We start from the raw sequence: 21739 nt of genomic DNA, 5'->3' as shown, positions 1-21739 counted from the left end.
AACCCACACACTGCAATATGGCCGGCCGGGTAGGAACCAAGAAAAAATCGCACATTAGACATATGCCCCATTTAAATATTCAAGCATTTCTAAGATGTAACTTGAGGTGTAAGTGGTTCATCCCAGCATGACTTAACAAAATGTCAGATACTGGATTATCAAGAACAGCTGTCTGAAATTCGAAAACCGGTTGGTGAAAAGACTGAGCCATTCTAGAAATTAGGAAGAATAGCTTTCTAGCTTTCTATAAATATCTTATATTATTGAAACTTGTATATGTCTGGGTATTTTTGTTTGTGTGTGTGTGTGTCTTTCGTCTTCTCCTTCTTTTTTTTTTGTTTTGTTGTTGTTGTCAGTTGTTGTTGTTGTTGTCTTTTTTGTTTTTGTTTTGTTTTGTTTTTGTTTTTGTTTTTTGTCTTCAATATTTTCTCTCTGTCTCTCTCCCAATCTACGGGAAAACTTAAATGCTGATTTGAAAAACCCGAAGGCGAAACAAAAATGCGATTGTATCTCTTTGTCTCCCTCTCTGGCTCTGGTTTTTTTTTGTTTTTGTTTTTTTTGTTTTGTTTTTTGTTTTTGTTTTTTTAGTCGGCAAAAATTGAATTTAGACTGGGGCAGAACTGTGTGCGGTACTCAGATACAGCGTAGCACCGCGATCGTTGCTCCGCACTGACGTTCTCATTGGGTGCACAGTCACTGTATCATGCCCCGGCGTTCGGTGCACAGTTACAGCACTTGTGTTACACTTTTCTCGTGTGCTTTCTGGGCCTGCGCGAAATAAAAGCAATAGTATTAAGTACGAACAGAGTTCAGAGTTTGTTTATTCCCATTAACTCTTTTGAGTCATAGAGAAACAAAGGAACATGACAATAACAGGATGACGGTCACAGAGGAAGAGCGAAGATATTTCAAAAAGAAGAAACAAAAGGGGGGGTAATACAAATGGGGAACAAAATAAAATTAAATCAAAGGCCAAATGTAATCATCAGTCTGATACAATGCAATAGGAATAGCGAAAGCAGTACTCCATAGACAAATGCACAGATCACAACTTCCACTTTTGTAGCCGTGTCCCGAGTGGTTCTAACAGGGTACGGCACAAAAGACTTAACTAAATATGATCAATTGAAGGATAGACAAGATCCCACGCACAGGCCAGGAACATATAGAGGCCAGTCACAAATGGGGTTTTCTAATGTTTTATTTACAATAGTTGTGCAGAGAAACTAAGAAGACATAAAGGAGAAGATGATGAGAAGAATAAAAGAGAAGAAGACAGTGCCTGGAATGACATAAACAAATGTCATTAGTACAACATGTCAACACAAGTGAACAGTAAAGCACATGTATACAGACTACATGGAAAGACTATCACTCGGGTTTGGGATACGCAACAACATAATGCATATGTGTGAAGACCAAACGCTGACATCAAATAACATTTCTAATACATTTAAATAGCTCAATTAAAGTGATTGAAGTGATGCTGACTTGAGATTTACAATACGGCTCTGTATCTGACCAGTTGAGCCTGAACTGGGAACTGAGGGGTTGAGGCGGAGCACTGCAATAACAATGACATGGTGTAACAAAATAAAATCATACACAATAATTTGTTATTTTAGTACCCATTTGCCAGTAATACTGGAATTGGTTTGATATATACTGGAGAGAAAAAGACACTTTAAAAAAAATATGATCATGTGTGTGTAATATTTTAAAGACTGGCGTCGCCGTTGTTGTTGTCCCTTGGGTTCAAGTTTTTGTTTAGTTTTTTCAGTCGATGGACACAGGTTTTGTTGTTGTTGTTGGTTTTTTTGTTGTTGTTGTTGTTGTTGTTTTTAAATGCAGTTTCAGCATCTTAAGGAGGAGACATTGCACTGCGGTCATTTCGGACAAATGCATCAGTAACTGGCTGATACGCTACACCACACGTAGTAGACACTGACATAGCCGGTGTCTCAGCGTCCGAGTGAACAGACTGAGCATCAGTTCGGACTGGACAAACTGAATCAGTATACGCTATCCCGGCCGCCGCATCTGTAAGGCAGATACCTGACCACTGAGAAGCGTAACCCCGACTCGTCAGTTTTGTCAGGCCTTGAGAGCATGCATATGATCAGCCTATATTTTTGCACCTATCAGAGTTCGCGCCATTTCTTCTGCCACAGTTTTGCGGCGACGCCGGCCGCGGGACTGACAACCCGTTTCAAGTTGCCGTGGTGGGTTGTGCGCCAGCACTTGGGACAGTTCCGTTTATCAGTCGTGTAATCTCGTCCAAATGACTGGACGCTCACCGGTGAAGAACGGTTTGATTTTCCACTCAAACCACCCGGGCACGGTCGAAGACTGTAGTGAAAGGCCGAGACCGGGAATCGAACCCAGACTCTCAGTCACGGACACTGCATTGGCAGATAAGCGTATCCACTGATTCTGCCACCTTTCAGTAATTGTTTTCCCCATTTATTGTTGATTTTAAAAAAAGCAACCTGAAACACAGATTAAGTCAACCGATTTAACTTTGTCAGAAACCTTTTCAGGTGTTCTCACAATGACTAAGAAACTACGGCGGGTCATTCAGCCTGGACTGATGCCCGGGCCGGGCCGACACTTAGTTAAAGACCCGGCCGCCGCTTCGATCAGTCAAAGATAGTCCTATGACTGGACGTCCCCAACCGACTGATCATCAGTCGCACGTTTTCCCGGCCGAGTTGGACCCCCCCCCCTGCCCCCCTCCCCCCCACACTCACACACACACACACACACACACACACACACACACACACAGACGGCATACACACACAAACACACACACTCAGTGACACACACACACACACACACACACACACACACACACACACACACACACACACACACTGACACACACCGTATACTGACACACCGGCGCACGCCCGCGCGCACACACACACACACACAACCACACACACGGCACGAACACTCACACACACACACACATACACACACACACACACACACACACACCGTGACACACACACACACACACACACCAGTTGTTCCTGAGTCAGTCTTCCGGGGCCCTTTTATCTCCTCTGCTTAACGGCCCCACAAATTCCTCCGTCATGCACCCCTCTTTGAACCACTGACCCCTCTCCCTCTGCCTCCACCCCCACTCCACGCGCCCCTCCCTTCAAATTTCACAAGGACTCGTATCCCAGTAAGAATGAATCATTAGGATTCACTCAAAATACCCAAGGCATGATTTGAAAAACAACAACAAAAAACCATCAATAATAATGTTTGTGTCAGTTCTTCTTCTTCTTCTGCGTTCGTGGGCTGCAACTCCCACGTTCACTCGTATGCACACGAGTGGGCTTTTACGTGTATGACCGTTTTTACCCCGCCATGTAGGCAGCCATACTCCGTTTTCGGGGGTTGTGTCAGTTAATCTGTCTGTCTGTCCGAGTCCCCATGAGTGTCTCTCTCTGTCTCCGTCTGTCTCTCTCCATCCCTCCCTCTGTCTCTCTCTCTCTCTCGACGCCCCCACACCCCCATCCGCCCGCCTCCCACCCACCTCCCTCTCTATCTCTCCGATCTCTCTCGAGATCTCTTGTACGAGGACTGGATGTAAAACATAAAACCAGTATTTATCTAGCTATTATCGTCGAAACGACGGAAGAAAAGTATTTTGTCTTGTCTGGTCTTGCCTGGTATCTAAAGTACAGTCTGATGCTTAGTCTATCCACGAGATATTGAAAACAAGCGGTGATAAGAAACTCTAGAGAAAGCTGGACAGTACAAGGTCTTCAGAGAAGAAGCCCCCCTCATCAAGTATTTAGGCCCTTAACTCCTTACACTCTAAGGGGGCCAGGCCGCACCCAGGTCATGATTCCTGGATGCCCTTGTATTGCCGCCTTTTCTTTTTCTTCCCCCCCCCCCCCCCCGGTCCTCAGTAGGTTCGAACCCGCGCCTCCAGGGTGGTCGCCACTTAAGGACTGAGTCACCTTTTCTGGCAGACGTTTTAACCACTGGGCCATCGTACGCCTAGTTCTTTCACACCATAGGTTTCCCGACAGGTTGCGTACACGATATCTCCGTAGGTTGCTAACTTGTGTTCCAGGTGCTCTTTTCTATCAGCGCATCAAGTTTTCGAACTATTTTCTGGTCCAACTCTTCCCATTCCGTTTTTGCACTTGCAGGTGGCAAGTTTAGTTTCTGGCGTTTGGCTTCAAGATCTTGTACGATTGATTCGTCTGAATTATCAGCGTGGATGTCTTTGGCACTGTGGTTTGAATCCTGGCCTTGGTTTTCCGAAGTCTTATCTGCTGGTACAGTGCGCTGCTGAGCATTCGTCAGATTCTTCATACAAACCTTTTTGGTCCTGTGGATCTTCATGCCACGCTCAGTGGAGACTTTCCGCCCACAGACACATTCCATCAGTTCTGAAATCGTAGTCCGTTTACCGTTTCCAGTCGTGATTCTGTTGGCGCCGATGGATTCATCATTCTCTCCCCCTTTCGGTGAATCATGGGAGCATCTCTTCTTTGAACAACATGTAGAAATTGATTAAGGGTAAGGTGGGCTGCCAACCCACGGAACCCGAGAGTCTAGTCTTTCCCAGTGTCACTCGGTCTTTCCCAAACGTCATTCAAAGTCAATGGCTTACCCATGTCTCAGTGATAAGAAACTCTAAAGAAAGCTGGACAGTACAAGGTCTTCAGAGAAGAAGCCCTCCTCATCAAGTGTTTCGGCCCTTAACTTCTTACACTCTAAGGGGGCCGGGCCGCACCCAGGTCATGACTCCACCTGGGTAGTGTGGCGAGTGAACATGGATGTAAGATGGGAAGCTGTTCAGATCCTATTCTCTCCATGTGTTAACACCAAATGAATCCGTTGAGGTGTTAATTAATGCGAGTCAATCCGTTGAGGAGTTAATCGATGCAAGTCAATCCATGGAGGAGTTAATCGATGCAAGTCAATCCATGGAGGAGTTAATCGATGCAAGTCAATCCATGGAGGAGTTAATCGATGCAAGTCAGTCCATGGAGGAGTTAATTGATGCAAGTCAATCCATTGATGAGTTCATCGATGCAAATCAATCCATTGAGGAGTTAACGCAAATCAATCCACTGAGGACTTAATCGATGCAAGTCAATCCACTGAGGAGCTAATCAATGTAAGTCAGTCCACTGAGGAGTTAAACCGGCAGTACTCTTCTAAGCCCACGATTACTCGCAATCCCACGATACATGTATCATGGGATTGCGTTAAATCGTGGGGGGCTTACAACCCTTAAATTCTGTCAGTACCTTGTGCTGACCGATTAAATTGTACGTCTACTGGCTGTACCGTTGGTGTATCTCCATCACACGTATCGCTATCAGTAAAGGAGTACTCAGTACTACCAACGTTGATTTGACCGTCTGTCAGTCTGTGGTTTGTCGCAGTGGTAGCCAGCCAGAGACACACAACATGAAGACGTTGTCATCTTTTCTGCTCGTCTCTTTCATGTGAGTTGTCTTCCGAAGGTCTCCTCTCTACTTCCATAATCGTCTTCCGTTACTCACGGCACCACCGTGCGACAAGCATGTTTCGTTGTCGTACATTGCACACACACACACACACACACACACACACACACACACACACGCACACACACACACACACACACACGCACGCACCCACCCACACGCACACACACATGCGCACACACACATGATTATAATTTTCTGCCACTGTGATCTGTTATTAAATGTACAGGTTTCATCACTCTCAGTAACAATGTTGATATAATACCTAAATGCATAGATAATGGGTTACGCATCTTTACTGAGCTTGTGTACACTTTGCTATGTGCTGCCCGTTTCAGAAGGACCCTTTTTCTCGGACAGAATGAGTGCTGTGCAAGTTTCTCAAGTATTATGCAGGCAAAATATCAGTAGACAGATATATAATTAGCACCAGCAATTCGTTCAAGAAGAAAACAGAATCCTAGTTGAATCAGTTAATAATTGTTCTTCTTTGTCACTGTAAATGTTGTACCCAACACAAAACGGGAATGATACTGGTTTTCTAGGCTATTTGAATGAACCATTTATTTTTGTTTGATATGAAAACTACTTATGTAGTAGTTCAATGTAGATTAAGTGTAATTCAAACAAGGTGGAGGTACAAAGACTGGGATAATCGGGAAGAGATGAGGATAAAAGGAGTGATACAGCGAGACACATATGTACACAGAAAAAACAGCGCACTGAAATAAGAGCAACTTCAGTACTTATGAGAGAGAGAGAGAGAGAGAGAGAGAGAGAGAGAGAGAGAGAGAGAGAGAGAGACAGACACAGACAGACAGACAGACAGACAGAGATGACACTTTGACACTTCGCGGGGGTCTTAAAACATAAAGAATGAGAAATATATGTGCTCCATTAACCGAATGCAACTGAACTCACTCAAAAGATCTAAACTGATCACCCCAAGAAAACAACACTTTCTCCAAACATGCCTTCTGAAAGATTATAATCTAAACTTATTAACTTTTAAAATCATACTGACTGTCGAGTATTGAACTACAGAATTTTATCACCCTATTTGAGTACAGATATGTATGCGGTGTGTTTGGAATGGAAGTAACAGTTCGGTGTTGCCGGCGTTTCTGACTTGTGTGACTCCTGTCAGTGGCCAAAATAGCGCATGACCGGACAAAATCAACGTGAGTGTGAAAGAGATAACCTACTTTCTCTTCAATCAGTCCGGGCTGTTGACACAGTCCTTCAATGTTGCCACAAACGTTGTTCGTAACTAGCTGAAGAAAAATGTCGCCTTGAAAGATGTTATCTCCGTGTATATGTCTGTGAATACAGTCATCATCCTTATCTGTCTGTCTGTGTGAGTTTTAAACTCTCTGTATTTGTCTGTCGCTTTCTGAAGATGTCAGGTTGTGTCTGTCTGACACTGTGGGTGTGTTTGTCGTTTTCCGGCAAACGCTCTCTCTTCGGCTTACGCATACGCACGCAGGCGCCCACATACATATTATGTCCACACACACGAACGCACACAACACACACACACTGACACGCACATACTGTACACACACGCGCGCGCACACACACACACTGACTCGCACGTCGCCACACACACAAATATATATTCATGTGTATCTGTGTATGTGCGCGCGCGCGCGCGCGTGTGTTCTAGTACTTCTTCTTCTTCTTCGTTCGTGGGCTGCAACTCCCACGTTCACTCGTATGTCACGATTGGGCTTTTACGTGTATGACCGTTTTTACCCCACCATGTAGGCAACCATACTCCGTTTTCGGGGGGATGTACAAGTACGAGCTACTATCTCAAGAAGGAAGGAAGAAAGAAGAAGAAGAAGAAAGCTAAAGTTTTGAACTGGGGGTTGATACGAAAACCATACATATTCTCACCTTTCCAGAGCAAGCACTTTCGCACAGAGGCCAGGCGGAGGGTTACCTCCTGAGGCGGCCCTGCACTTAGGCGCGCCGTGGCAGCGTTCTGACCTACGATGTCGACGTCAGCAAATGTGACGTTCAACTGCCCGACACCATGCCGGCCTACTCCTACGGTGACGTCATGAATGACGTGTACATTGAATACGCTGACGATAGACGCTGGCGTCTGTACAGCACGGAGGAGCGGCCTGTGAACACCTCTCGCTTCAAGATTGAAAGTAAACCAGTTAAATGTTACTTATGGAGGGGTGCAGCCGGCTTTCGTGGTAGACTTTTAGTCGCTCGCAGAGCAAGAAGTAGGGCATATGACGACATGGGCAGCCCACCACCGTAACTGGCTTCTCTGAGTTTGCAGAATTTATAAATTGTTATATACAAGAAATACGCTCAAAGTAAACAATCAACTGATGGGTGTAATTATAAAGCCAAATAATTTTATATCCTGTGAACTTGCAAAAATAGTCACCAAAAATGTTTAAAATCCTTTCGTCAGAACAGCCATTTCCGCGACGAAATGTTAGTCTTTCGGTGACCTGAAAAAAAAGGATGCGCACGTGGTTCTCGCTAAAACAGAAAAATAATAACCAGGAACCTCCACGAAAATCAGACGAAAGTGGGTCTGCACACCCTCCCTAGTATTGTCTACTTGTATTTCTTCGTTTTACCGTGACCACCTCCCCCCCCCCCCCCCCCCCGCGACCCCCCCTCCCTCCTCTCTCTTTGTGTATACATTTTGTGAACGTCTCAGTGTGTGCGCGTATGTGTGTATTGGAGAGTGTGGAAGAACATTTTACATGTGTTTTGGTGCTTTTGATTTCCCCTTCCCCCCCTCCCCTGATATGAGCAAGGCTAAAGTCAATAAACCATTTGTCTTGTCTTGTCTTGTCTTGTCTTGTCTTATACACACTGACACACACACCGTGACTGTTACAGAGTGAGTTCCGAGTGTCTGCGAGAGAAATATTTCATTTATTTCAGATACCTGTGATGAATGCGGAAATACAATTTACACGTGCCAAGTGTGGGTGAATCGTTGAGTTGTGCGTGTTCATATATGTGTGTGTGTGTGTGTGTGTGTGTGTGTGTGTGTGTGTGTGTGTGTGTGTGCGTGCGCGTGTGTGTGTAGTGTGTGTGTGTGCGTTTGTGTGTGTGTGTGTGTGTGTGTGTGTGTGTGTGTGTGTGTGTGTGTGTGTGTGTTCGTTCTTTAGTTTAACGTCTTTTCACTGTAAGTGATATTAGACGAGGGAAGGAAAAAATCGAGTGGGAGGAGGGGGAGGGGGGGGGGATTACTGTGTACGCATACGAGTAAGTGAAAGTGTGTGTGTGTGTGTGTGTGTGTGTGTGTGTGTGTGTGTGTGTGTGTGTGTGTGTGTGTGTGAAAATTATTGATTTAAGTTTTGTTTAAAACAAAAACAAACAAACAATATAACATATTTCTAATGAAAAACTAACAGCTATAACAGCGAACCAACTGGACTATTTAACAAGGAGTTGAAAAAGACATACATTAGCAATGACTGCTGAAGATAGTCAACACTGAAGATGATTTCAGTTCAGGGATTTGAGACTTTAACATATCGCAAGTTGGTATATGAATCGGCTGTTATGTGAGCACCACAGATGCAAGAAACATTACTGACATATTTTGTCCTAAAACAATTCATTTTCCATCTGCAGATTAGAGAAATGATTTGCCTCTTATGAAAATCATTATGGTAATATTTTCCCATGAAACCATACATTTTCTTTATGTTCTTATGTAACTCGGTTACCGGTGTGTTTTTCTTCAAACTGAAATTTTGACCATTGGACTTTTTCTACCATGGTGTAACATTCCTGTAGTGAAAGCGAAATATTTAAATCTTACTCCTTCGTGGAGCTTCTAGCTCCTTTTTTAGCCAAAATGTCAACTTTTTCATTATAGTAAAAACCGCAATGAGAAGGAATCCAGCAAAAGGTTATGTGGGAGCCTCTTAGTAAGAGTTCGTGAATCAAATGGTTAATTTCAATAATGAGTTCATACCTAACCGTTTCTTTTATAAGCTCAATAGCGTGAAGAACTGATTGTGTGTGCGTGTGTGTGTGTGTGTGTGTGTGTGCGTATAGCATATGGATTGGCAGTAACCCCTGAATCTGTCAGAACTCGACTGAGGTGTGTTTGAAACGGGAAGCCTTTAGTGTTCCGCACATCTGGTGGAGAAAAAAAATGTTCAGTGGTTTTTCTATTCTTAATTCAATGGTCTGTGATGAGACTGCGGAAAAAGGAGAGGTGGTTCGAACATATTGACGAAGAATTTGACGTATAGGGGGAAATCTGACGTCATCCTATAGTTACGTCACGCTATGGACTTTTACGTCATGCACTTGACCAGTGGAGGAACAAAACGAACGGCTGTCTGGACAGTGTTAATGTGTGCAAGAAACAAATCTTCCAAGAGGTTCGACATGATGGGATCACCCAAGAACAGCTGGCTGGATTTAACTGTGTGCTAGGAACTTGGCACGAACATCTTCCAAAAGATTGGAAGGGTATCGAGGTGGTGGGACCACCCAAGGACACTGGAAGGACAAAGGACCTGACGGGACGAGGAGCTGATTTGACTTCAATCTTCAATCTTCAAATTGGAAGGTCAGCCGTCATTACTGACTATTAATGACCTGTGTGCGCAGAGGCGTAAATACCTAACTAAAACCTAATTAGACCTATCTTTTCCTCCGGAGGGGGTGACAATGAGAAAGAGCATGTATACATACTCTCACCCACCGTCACTCGCAGCGTCCCTCCGGGGGAAAAAAAAAAAAAAAAAAAAAAAAAAAAAAAAGGGGGGGACTAAACTGTGATCTTGTTCAGCTCCCTCTTGAAAGCTGCCAAGGAGGGAGCCTCTGCTGCTGTTGCAGGCAGGGAGTTCCAGACGGGGATGGTTGATGGGAAAAAACTGTATTTATAAGGGTCAGAGGAGGAGCTAAGATGGACAAATTTGTGTCGATGATTTGATCTTGTTCTGCCGGATCCTTTCTTGAGAAATTTGTCTGGAGGGATGTCTACAATGCCGTTGACCATTTTATACATCAGGGTCAGCCTTTGTCTGTTCCGCCGTGATTCGAGGGATTCCCATCTTAGTTCTTGCAGCATGTGTGTTATGCTGCTGGTCCGCCCGTAGTCACTGTGTACATAACGTGCTGCTCTTCTTTGCACCATTTCAATCTTGTTCTTTTGACCTTCTTTGTACGGGCTCCAGACTGATGAACAATACTCCAGGTGCGGGCGTACAAGAGTTTGGTAGGCATTGGCTTTGGTGGTTTTATTGGATGTTTTTATATTCCTTTTTAGGAAGCCTACCATGCTATTGGCTTTGTTGGTGACTCTTGTAACATGTTCTTTCCAGTTTAGATCATTTCTTATGTCGACGCCGAGATATTTTGCGCTGTCAACATGCTCGAGGGTGTGTCCTTTTAATTTGTAGTTGTAGCTGATGGGGTTCCTTGATGTTGTACAGGTAAGGACATTACATTTTTCTGGGTGGAATTCCATTCCCCAACGCTGTTCCCAGTCAGACAGGGTGTTGAGGTCTCGTTGGAGCATTTTACAGTCTTGGATTGTCTTGATGGTGGAGTAGACTATACAGTCATCAGCGAACAATCTAATATTGGCCTTGATGTTCTGAGGCTTGATTTGCACGTGGTTGAGGTCTTGTTACATACCTGTGCACGTTCCAAGCTAACAAAAGTTTGCATGCGTGGCTAGCAGGTCCCTGAGGTTTACTGGATCCACTGGGGGTCGTAATTAGTTGGCATGCCACAAACCAGTGCTGTAGCCACCAAGGAGAGGCGAACTTGCCTGAAGAAGGCTTCAACGCCCAAAAGTTCAAGGTTCAAGGTTCAAGTTCAAATGGATTCAGTTCTTCAATTTGGAAGGTCAGCCGTCATCATTAGTAGTAGTAGTAGTAGTAGTAGTAGTAGTATAGGGACTGGCAGTCATCTGCCTAGACCTCTCGGCCTTTTTATGTCCCCTTCGAATCTTCATCTCCACTTATTCCATTTTATTTTATTTTATTTATTTATTTTCATCTTTTGTTTGTTGTTGCTGGGCGGTGTACGCAAGTACACTTCTGCAAGAAACTTTGTTTTATTCATCATAGTCATTTTTTTTTTTCTTTTATTAAGATGGTGTTGGTGTCAAGGAGATTTTTCAACGTGTTAGTATTTTGTGCAAGTTTAACTTCGATTGGTAGTGCTTTCCATGTTTGTGCAATTCGGTTAGCCAATGAATTTGTCTAATGTTGGTGTTGCAGTGTTTTAAACAAATTTTCTTTGCTGAGTTCCTTGTACGTTGACTATCGCTGACTTGTTGTCAAGGCGTCTTTTGAAAGCGGCGACTGATGGTACTGTGACCACCTGATCTCTGGAAGTTCGTTCCATGCTGAGACCACCCTCTTCGAGAAGAAGTTGCCCCTAACGTTGAGGTGAAACCTATTCTTTAAGTTTGACAGCACCATCGAGTTGCCTTGGAGGTTCAACGTGTCATAGGGGCTGAGATCCATGCTGAGCAGCCGAGAGGATCCACTGACTGGAGGGACCGACCCCTGTTGGAACTGGTGTCTCAGTTCGACGACGGAGGAGGTGCCCTAATGTCTCACCTGAGTTGTGTGGATGGACGTTTGCTTAGTGAAGGACTGTGAGTAGACAACGTGTTACTGGCCGGCCTATGAGTTCCATCCTGTGGTCTTGGATCGCGTCGACAAACGGAAGTAGGAAAGAAAAAAAAAGAGAGAAAAAAAAAGAAGAAAAAAATGTGCAAGGTGAAACGGACTTGCGATGCATTAGAAGTTTGTCCCCCGTTAGGAAAAAAAAAACCACCCTAAAAAAACTTTAAAAACAATCAAAGTGGGTCGAGAATGAGTGTATATGAGTGAAAAAAAAAACTTGAAAAAAAAATCTTTTTGTAATTATATTTGGCTCATGCAGTAATTCCGTGCGTCTGTTTCTTGCTTGCTGAGAGAGTGAGAGACTGAAGACTGAACTCGCATTTTCTTTTCCATGCGTATTCTGTCTCCTTACACACACGCGCACACACACACACACACACGCACGCACACACACACACACACACACACACACACACACACACGCACGCACGCACGCACGCTGCATGATATAGTGTCACTGATGTGTTCCCACAGATGGAGGTTGGCGAGTGACGGAGCTTGAACTCAGTCCGGGGGGCAGTCCTGGGGAGGGGACAGCGGTCATCACCCTCACCGACATCGAGCAAGGCGCCGAGGGCAAGGTGTTGGCCTCCGGTACCCTCACCTGTAATTCCTCCTCCGGGTCTGTGCTCCCGTATTTATTTATTTATTTATTTTCTTTGTTTATGTTTACTTATTATATTACGCTGCCCCATTTTCGGTGCTTTCTATAATAATAATAATGGTATTTATATAGCGCTGAATCTTGTGCAGAGACAAATTAAAGTGCTTTCGCACCAGTCATTCACATGCATGCATGACTCTAAAACTGTAGAAACTAAAGACAAGGAAGAGGCAGGCAAGGGAGGCTATTTTGGGAAGAGTTGGGTTTTAAGGCCAGACTTGAAAGAGCTGAGTGTGGAGACTTGACGAAGCGAGAGAGGAAGTTCATTCCAATTGCAAGGTCCAGAGACCGAGAAAGAACGGCGGCCAACAGTCGAGTGTTTGAATCTGAGTATGCGTAAACAGAGTGGATCCGAAGCTGATCGTAGTGAGCGAGATGGAGTGTAGAGGTGAAGGCGGTCGCAGAGATAGGAAGGGGCAGTTTTGTGAATACATCTTTTACATAGAGTGCTGATCTTGTACTTTATTCGGTGTGAGACAGGGAGCCAGTGGAGATGTTACAAAAGAGAAGTGATGTGCTCAGATCTTTACTTTCTGATGACGAGTCGGGCAGCAGAGTTTTGTATGTGCTGAAGGGACTGAATGGATGAAGCAGGCAAACCACTGAGACAATAGAGAGTTACAGTAATCAAGGCGAGAGAGAATGAGAGAAACGACAAGTCTAGATGTTGCGTCAGTGGACAGATATTTCCGGACGGCACTGATGCGCCGCAGTTGACAGTAGCAGGACTGACATGTCTGACTGATAAATTTTTTGCATGGACAGTGTATTGTCAATGACAACACCGAGGTTCCTGACTGACCTGGAAAGAGGGATGGATGTACTGCCAAGTTTTATTGTGTCAATTGTGATGGAAGACAGTTTTTGTTTAGTTCCTATGATCATTGCTTCAGTTTTGTCCGCGTTCAATTGCAACTTATTTAGAGTCATCCAGTTTTGAATGTCCAGGAAGCAGTTGGATGTTTCAGTCTTACGCAGCTCATCCATTCTGAAACATGCATGGTTGAAATCGACTTTTTTCGCAATGTTTTAAAATTGATTTTCATTTTAATTTAAAGTTACGTGAACTGCCAGTGAGCGAAACTTAAGTAAAGTGGTCTTTTTAAACCATTGTTGTTTTAATCGACTTTTTTCTTGGCGGGGCTGGGGTTGGGGGTGGTGGAAACCGTGACAGCAAAGCATAAAAGCAGACAGAAGTTGAGACTAAAAAAAAAAAAAAAAAAAAAAGGTTGTGATCAGTGAGGACGGGGCCAATAACACGGGATGAAGTAATGTAGATTCAGTGTGTATTTAATGACGGGCATAGGAGCAACAACTTCCAATACATCCGTGAGTAGAATGTCACGCAACTGTGGGATCCCAATTTTCCGAGAAGTGTCCTGAAGCCAGTTGCATTGCTCGGACGGAAGAGCCTCGTATGGTCGTAACCCGCTACTAACTGTGTGCAGTATGGAACTGACCAATGGCGTAGTTCGGTCAACGTAGGCATTTAGTCACGTGTAACTGTCAAAAAGTTAGAACCAAGCAATGCAACTGGCACCTGAAGTATACATAGCTGTGAGGTTCGCTGATTTCGGAACACGTAGGAAGAATCAAGAAAAGGAGGAAGAGGAGGTCGAGGATGATGATGATAATGATGATTATGATAATGATGACGACGACAACGACGACGAAAACAACAGGTCACAACGACCTGGCAGATGGGTCAGAGTGAAAGTGCGCAGAAACTGACCTGCTGATGACCACGACGACGACGACGACAATGATGATGATAATGATGATGCTGCAGACGACCTGGCAGAGGGTCCAGGGTGAATAATGATGATGATGTGTGGTGATAAGGAAAAGGAATCAGAAGGAATGATGATACTGACGGCTCTTGAAACAATAATGGTGGAGATTCAGAAGTGGGTCAGTGAAGACTTCCTTAATGAAGGAAAAGAGCGGTTGGGAGAGTGAGCGGTGTGAGTGGGAGTGAGGGTGGAGATGATGGCAACGAAGATGACAGTGAGGACTGTGAATTATGTCGCATCGCATCTCATCGTACCATATTGTATCTGATTGTATTATATTGTTTTGTATTCTGTCCCAACAGATTTTTCTGTGTGAAATTCGATCTGCTTTCTCCACGAGAGGGCGCGTCACCACAGTGAAACGCCACTCCCCCCCCCCCCTTCCCCACAACCCTTTTTTTTCTGTCTGTAAGTGTATCTGTTTTCTTCTCAAGTTGAGAAGTAAAGTTTTGCCAGGGACAACATTTGGCTGCCGTGGGTTCTTTTGCGTGCGCTATAAGTGCATGCTGCACATGGGACCTCAGTTTATCGTCCGGATCCGAAAGACTAGCACCCAGACCACCACACAAAGGTCTAGTGGTCTCGGAACGCACTAGTATGGGAATCGAACCACCTAGACACTCGCTTCCTATTCGGGCGCATTACCATAAGGCCACCGCTGCTCCTGTGTGACAGAGGCATCACAGTGAACGCTCAGCGCGTTGGGGGAGGAGAGCTGGAGCGCATGGAGGAAGCCATGACGGCCTTCAAAAAGGGCGAGGCCTTGACCTTCACCGCTGACCTCAGCGCGTGCAGCAAGAATAGCGACGAGCGGCCTCTACGTCCGGGACCCCGGGCCCCGCTCGGCGATGATGCGTCTGAAGTGTGGACGGGTCGTGTCACTGGTGAGGGCGCGCGTTCGGGTATCTGTGGTGTATATTCTTCTTCTCCGTTCGTAGGCTGCAACTCCCACGTTCACTCGTATGTACACACTGGGCTTTTACGTGTATGGCCTTTTTTAACCCCGCCATGCAGGCAGCCATACTTCGGGGGTGTGCATGCTGGGTATGTTCTTGTTTCCATAACCGACCGAACGCTGTCATTGATTACAGAATCTTTAACGTGCGTATTTGATCTTCTGCTTGCGTATATACACGAAGGGGGTTCAGGCACAAGCCGGTCTGCACATGTGTTGACCTGGGAGATCGAAAAAAAAAAAAAAAATCTCCACCCCGGCTTCACCCACCAGGCGCCTTTACCGAGATTCGAACCCGGCGCCCTCAGATTGAAAGTCCGACGCTTTGATTTAACCACTCGGCACCTGTCTATTGTGTGTGTAAAAGGGGACTTAGGTCGCTTGGGGAATGACTACGAAGTAACGAGTGAGTGAGTGAGTGAATAAATGAGTGAATGGAAGGAAAATTTTGGTGATGATGAGTGTGAAATGTGGACAGGTCGTGTCACTGGTGAGAGCACCACTGGGGAATTGTGTATAATTAATAGAAAAAGGGGTCTTTCGTCGTGTGGTGATTGACTACAATGCAGCGAGTAGGCGAGTGACCCCAAACTCCCCCCCCCCTCCCCCCCACACACACCCACCCCCACCCCCACCCCCATACACACACATAATATTTGACCATAATCGCAAACCCCGCCAGAAATAAAGAGACCATGGTTTCGTTCTTCTTTCTTTTCTTGTTCAAGATTCAAACAAAATCACATTAATATAACCACCCCAGTATTGTTCTTCCCCTGTCATTTCGGTCCAAACCAAACACTGTCCAACCTGAAACAATTCTAAACGGCTCTCTAATCAAATCCAATAATAGACTAATTCAAAACAACCCCCCACTTTCCCCAACACACACACTGACGCGCGCACACGCACACACACACAAATCCAGTCAAATGCATTTCTTTCTCAAAGTTTATAATACCCAATCTCTCTCTCTCCATCTCTCTGTGTGTGACCCCGACGTGTATATGTCATGCCCTGACCCCGCCAGACGTGTTTATGTCATGCCCGGACCCCGCCAGACGTGTTTGTGTCATGCCCGGACCCCACCAGACGTGCTAATGTCATGTCCTGACCCCGCCATACATGTTTATGTTATGCCCTGACCCCACCAGACGTGTTTTATGTCATGCTCTGACCCCGCCAGGCGTGTTTATGTCATGTCCCGACCCCGACAGACGTGTTTTATGTCATGTCGTGACCCCGCCAGACGTGTTAATGTCATGTCGTGACCCCGACATGCGTGTTTATGTCATGTCGTGACCCCGCCAGACGTGTTTATGTCACGCCCTGACTCCACCAGACGTGTTTATGTCATGTCGTGACCCCGCCAGACGTGTTTTATGTCATGTCCGACCCCGCCAGACGTGTTTATGTCATGTCCTGACCCCGCCAGACGTGTTTATGTCATGTCCTGACCCCACCAGACGTGTTTATGTCACGCCCTGACTCCACCAGACGTGTTTATGTCATGCCCTGACCCCACCAGACGTGTTTATGTCATGTCGTGACCCCGCCAGACGTGTTTATGTCATGTCCCGACCCCGCCAGACGTGTTTATGTCATGCCCGGACCCCGCCAGACGTGTTTATGTCATGCCCCGACCCCGCCAGACGTGTTTATGTCATGCCCGGACCCAGTCAGACGTGTTTATGTCGTGCCCTGACCCCACCAGACGTGTTTATGTCATGTCCGGACCCAGTCAGACGTGTTTATGTCGTGCCCTGACCCCACCAGACGTGTTTATGTCATGTCGTGACCCCCTCCTATCTCTCAAGTCGTGTTTATGTCATGTACTTACCCCCCTACCCCTCACCTGTTATACACTGATTCCCCCTCCCCACGTGTTTATCTGTGTCATGCATGTCCAAACGTACTCTTCCCAGGATACCGTGTGCCGGGCAAAGTGCAGGGAGCAGTGGAGTTCACCTCTGTCCTCATGGGGCCCAAGCAGCGAGAGGTCTTTAACGTGCGTCTGCAACCCCCCGACCAGGTTAGTAGTACCACCACTATCCGTGCGTCTCAAGAAAATGATCAAGAATGGAAGATTATTTGTTTCAAAAGAGTTTGCAAACACAATTCATTGGATAAATTGAATGTTTACGGTGAATCGAGCTATTTTCTTGATGAAAATATCTTCAGCTAGCAAGTTTATTATAAAAAAAAAATAATAATAATAAAAAAAATAATCACTTATCAACTTCACTGGAGCGCAAAGCAAATTTCATGTCAAAATTGTCAACACGACTGCAAGTGACACACGGTTTAGCATTTCTGATAGCGCCTCAGAAAAAATGCAGTTTGAAAAAAGAAGAAGGATAATTTCAATGCTCCAGAGTAGCTTGCGTGGTGCAGTTTTTCGTTATGGCAATTCAGTTTTGCCTTGCTGACTTGTGATCAATGCCTTTCTTCTGTGTGAGTGAATTAATCATTTTCATGATCAAACACTATACATGGGTGTAGTATTTTCTGTACAAATAGGATAATTATCAATAGTGATGAAACAAAAAAAAGTCTTGTTAATTTTGGAGAATACAATAACTTTGGTGGTGCACATTGATTTTACTGGGTTTTTTTTAACCATAGAAATAATATACAGATCACCCCCGAACACGGAGTATGGCTGTCAACATGGCGGGGTAAAAACGGTGAAATGTGTAAAATCCCTCTCGTGTACATACGAGTGCACGTGGGAGTAGCAGCCCACGAACGAAGAAGAAGAAGACACAGATCTTCTGAAAGAAAGTGATCCCCCACATCTGTCAGTTGTACTCTGACTTGGTCAATTCCAGTAAAACTGAAAACAAATATTACAGTTTCCTGATTTGGAGGGGTAAGAAAGGGTGACCTTTTGCATAACTGACTTGTTCCAGCACTTTTTTTTCTTTGTTTACATGTTCACTCACATTAATAAATTAATGTATGATTGACTAAGTGAACAGATGAATAAACAGATTCCCAAATAAACAAGTAGATAGAAAGATAGATAGATAGACAGAAACACCTGTCGTCATGAAAACACACACACACACACACACACACACACACACACACACACACACACACACACACACGAAAGAGACTCAGTACGAACAGAAATCATTTCACATGCCAGTCTCCCCGCCTATGTTGCCTAATTCACGTGCAAACCTTGCCATTCTTGTCACCTTATTCACCCTGTTGTCCAGACCGTGATATCCTTGTCATCAATGTAGCACGTGGAAACCTGCATCACAATTAAGCACACTGTGCCAGGTGCTGGTCAAGTCGTACGCCCTGTCACGGCCAACCCACGAGCCGACCGCTGTGGTCACTTACCAGTGCGTACTGGGCACGTCAGGCACTTTCCATATCTTCCGCGTGTGACGGTGACATGACATTTATCTTCAGTGGCGGCCCCAACACAGTCATACCAGTCATCTGACCACGACACAGTCATCAGTCCACAGCCGCTGATCTAAAAACTGATCAATCACTGGTCCACAGCACATAGTCATCTGCGGTCTGATGCATGGCATTGGGGAATACAGCCAGCCTGGGTCTACAATCCAGTCGGAGACTTACAACATCAAGACTGTCATTGGTAAAGTATATCCGATGCGCTGATAGTGATGGTCAGGCCACCGTGTTGTTGCCAGGGGGAAAGGGGTGTCCATCCTCCTGGACATATATTAATTTAAAGTGATTGACAACAGCAACAACTGAACAAACAACAACAACAACAAAAGATGGGGTGGGGGTGGGGGGACGTATCTGAATTATTAATCAATATCAGACACCAGTCAGATAGTCCAGCTAGGGGGACGTATCTGATTTTAGTATTAATCAATATCAGACATCAGTCAGATAGTCCAGCAACGTGGGTTTTTGTTGTTGTTGGGTTTGTTTTTTTTCGTGAGCCTCGGTAGACACATTGAAGAAACTGTTATTGCAACGTGGCTGTTGACGCTGCCTGAGAGAGGATACACAGGAATAAAACTTGGGACAACACACGAATTGGTGAGACAATGAGAAAGAGAGAGAGAGAGAGAGAGAATTTGTGTGTGGGTGTGTGTGTGAGTTCATGTGTGTGTGTTTGTGTCCTTTTGTGTGTGTGCGTGTGTGCACGAGTGTGCGTGAGTGGTTGTGTGTGTGTGTGTGTGTGTGTGTGTACGTGCGTACGTACGAGTGTGTGTGTGTGTGTGTGTGTGTGTGTGTGTGTGATGACACTGTGTTGGACTTAACAGTTAAGAAGCAATAATGTCTTGATTGCACTGATTTCCCCCACTGCCAGTGACATCGCTGCCTCGTTGCTCATCCTACACACCCCACTGCATACAGCAGTCATACTCAGAGTCGTTTTGGTACGGGGGCAAGACACAGCCATCCTTTGTTAATATTTCACTTTTCTCAGTAAATCAGCAAGGAACCTTGGAGTCATTCCTGACTTAAACCTCAGTTTGCATGCTCAGGTAGTCAGTCTGATACGCACAGTCAGTTTTGAACTTCATCGGATTAACCCTTTCTCCCAAGTTTGACTGGAAAATCTGACTGGCAGAACTGGGCGTCAAGTCTTTCGGACCGGATGAGATGACTGATAAACCGAGGGCCAGTATGCAGAAAAAGAACCCATGGCAACGAGAGTGTACACAAATATATAAGCATGCACTCAAGGCCTGACAAGTGTGTCACGTTGGGTTATGCTGCTATCAGGAATCTGCCTAGCAGAGTGGTGTAGTGTATAATAGAAATATGGATTTGTCCGAACGCAGTGACGCCTCCTGGAGAAACTGAAACTGAAACTATCATCATTATTACTATCATTATTATCATTAGTAGTAGTAGTGGTATTTACTGCATTGTTCAATTGAAAGAATTATTTCTGTACATACACAAAACGAAATCATCACTAGTGACAATACATTATTTGTTAAGAACACACAGGCACACACACACACACACTTGCGAGCGAGCGCGTGCGCGCGCGCGCACACACACACACACACACACACACAGCTCTCTCTCTCTCCCTCAAGTGTCTGAATAGCTGGATGTCTGCACTGTTAAGTCGTCACTGCAGATTTTCTCCATGAAGAGCGACACATATGTGCGAATTAACTCCCTTGTCACACTGAACACACACAGCCAGCCAGCTGAAGTAGGTTAGCCTCACTGTGGATCAGCAATCCATTTATAGTAACACTCACAGCCTGTTCAGGACAAATAAAAGGTTGAAGCAGTTTTGTAACAAACAACTGTAATCGATTATATTAGTTTTCTTATATTCATTTTTAAAACACAACAATATGAAACTGTCTGTTTAACAGTAATTTTTTGACGTATATTAAGTATTATATTTTTTCATCATTTGTACTTATTAAGTTGGTTTTAGGAAATATAACGTACCACAGAAATATGAACATAGCGCGTAAGAGGGATGGGATTTCTGAACGGCTTGCCGGTATCGCTTCTCGGCCTTTTGGCTAAGATCAAAGTGTAGTATCTGTTCTTATCAGCTTAATATCTGATACGCCCCCTACCCGGGGGCTACGATATTAAACTGATTTTTGAACCTCGGCGAAGTGTCAGGGGCTTGCTCCACCTTCGCCACGGGTTGGCCTGGTATTGCAGTACCTCCAGGATCGGCCCACTCCCCTCTAGGGGAGAATAACAAATTAAAAATCAGTTTATTTCTTCTTTGACCTTTTCACCAAAAGTAGCAACATCAGCTAATTTCCTGCACATCATCAGCTACAAACATGACTTTCAGGTTTGACTCCATCATGAAAACATACTGTCCATGACATGCATCTTCCTTCACAAATACATACACACACATTCCTTTCACAAAATGAACAATAACAAGAGTGCCATATATATATATATTATATTATACCATGTATATAATTGTAATTGACTATCAAAGATATACAAAGAACTGCCAGACTCATTTGCAGAGCTTCTAAATTTGACCATGTTTCTCTTCTCCTTCAGTCTCTCCACTGGTTGCCCGTTTTTGATTGAATAGACTATAAGCTATCCACTCTGACCTTTTCTGCAGTCAATGGATCTGGCCCCAAGTATCTTTCTGAACTCCTCCATATCTATACCCCGTCCCGCCAGCTCCGTTCTTCCTCTGATACTCAATG

At 44.8% G+C, this 21739-nt stretch overlaps 1 protein-coding gene and 1 non-coding gene across 2 annotated transcripts; both read left to right on the top strand.

The window, feature by feature from the left end:
- The first annotated feature begins 5395 nt into the window (after positions 1 to 5395).
- LOC143296454 (uncharacterized) lies at positions 5396 to 19565 on the top strand. Its single transcript, XM_076608393.1, has 6 exons — positions 5396 to 5489; positions 7418 to 7672; positions 12635 to 12782; positions 15293 to 15501; positions 17498 to 17604; positions 18867 to 19565. Exons 2-6 carry the CDS (start codon positions 7549 to 7551, stop codon positions 18975 to 18977), a joined length of 699 nt encoding a protein of 232 aa, XP_076464508.1. The 5' UTR covers positions 5396 to 5489; positions 7418 to 7548; the 3' UTR covers positions 18978 to 19565.
- Positions 19566 to 21053: 1488 nt separating this feature from the next.
- LOC143296770 (U2 spliceosomal RNA) lies at positions 21054 to 21246 on the top strand. Its single transcript, XR_013057188.1, has one exon. It is a non-coding gene; the product is annotated as a U2 spliceosomal RNA (small nuclear RNA).
- Positions 21247 to 21739: the final 493 nt, after the last annotated feature.

Source organism: Babylonia areolata, chromosome 21 (assembly GCF_041734735.1).
Source record: "Babylonia areolata isolate BAREFJ2019XMU chromosome 21, ASM4173473v1, whole genome shotgun sequence".
NCBI lineage: Eukaryota > Metazoa > Mollusca > Gastropoda > Neogastropoda > Buccinidae > Babylonia > Babylonia areolata.
The sequence above is the reverse complement of the archived record's forward strand: the minus strand, read 5'-3'. Positions and strand labels throughout refer to the sequence as shown.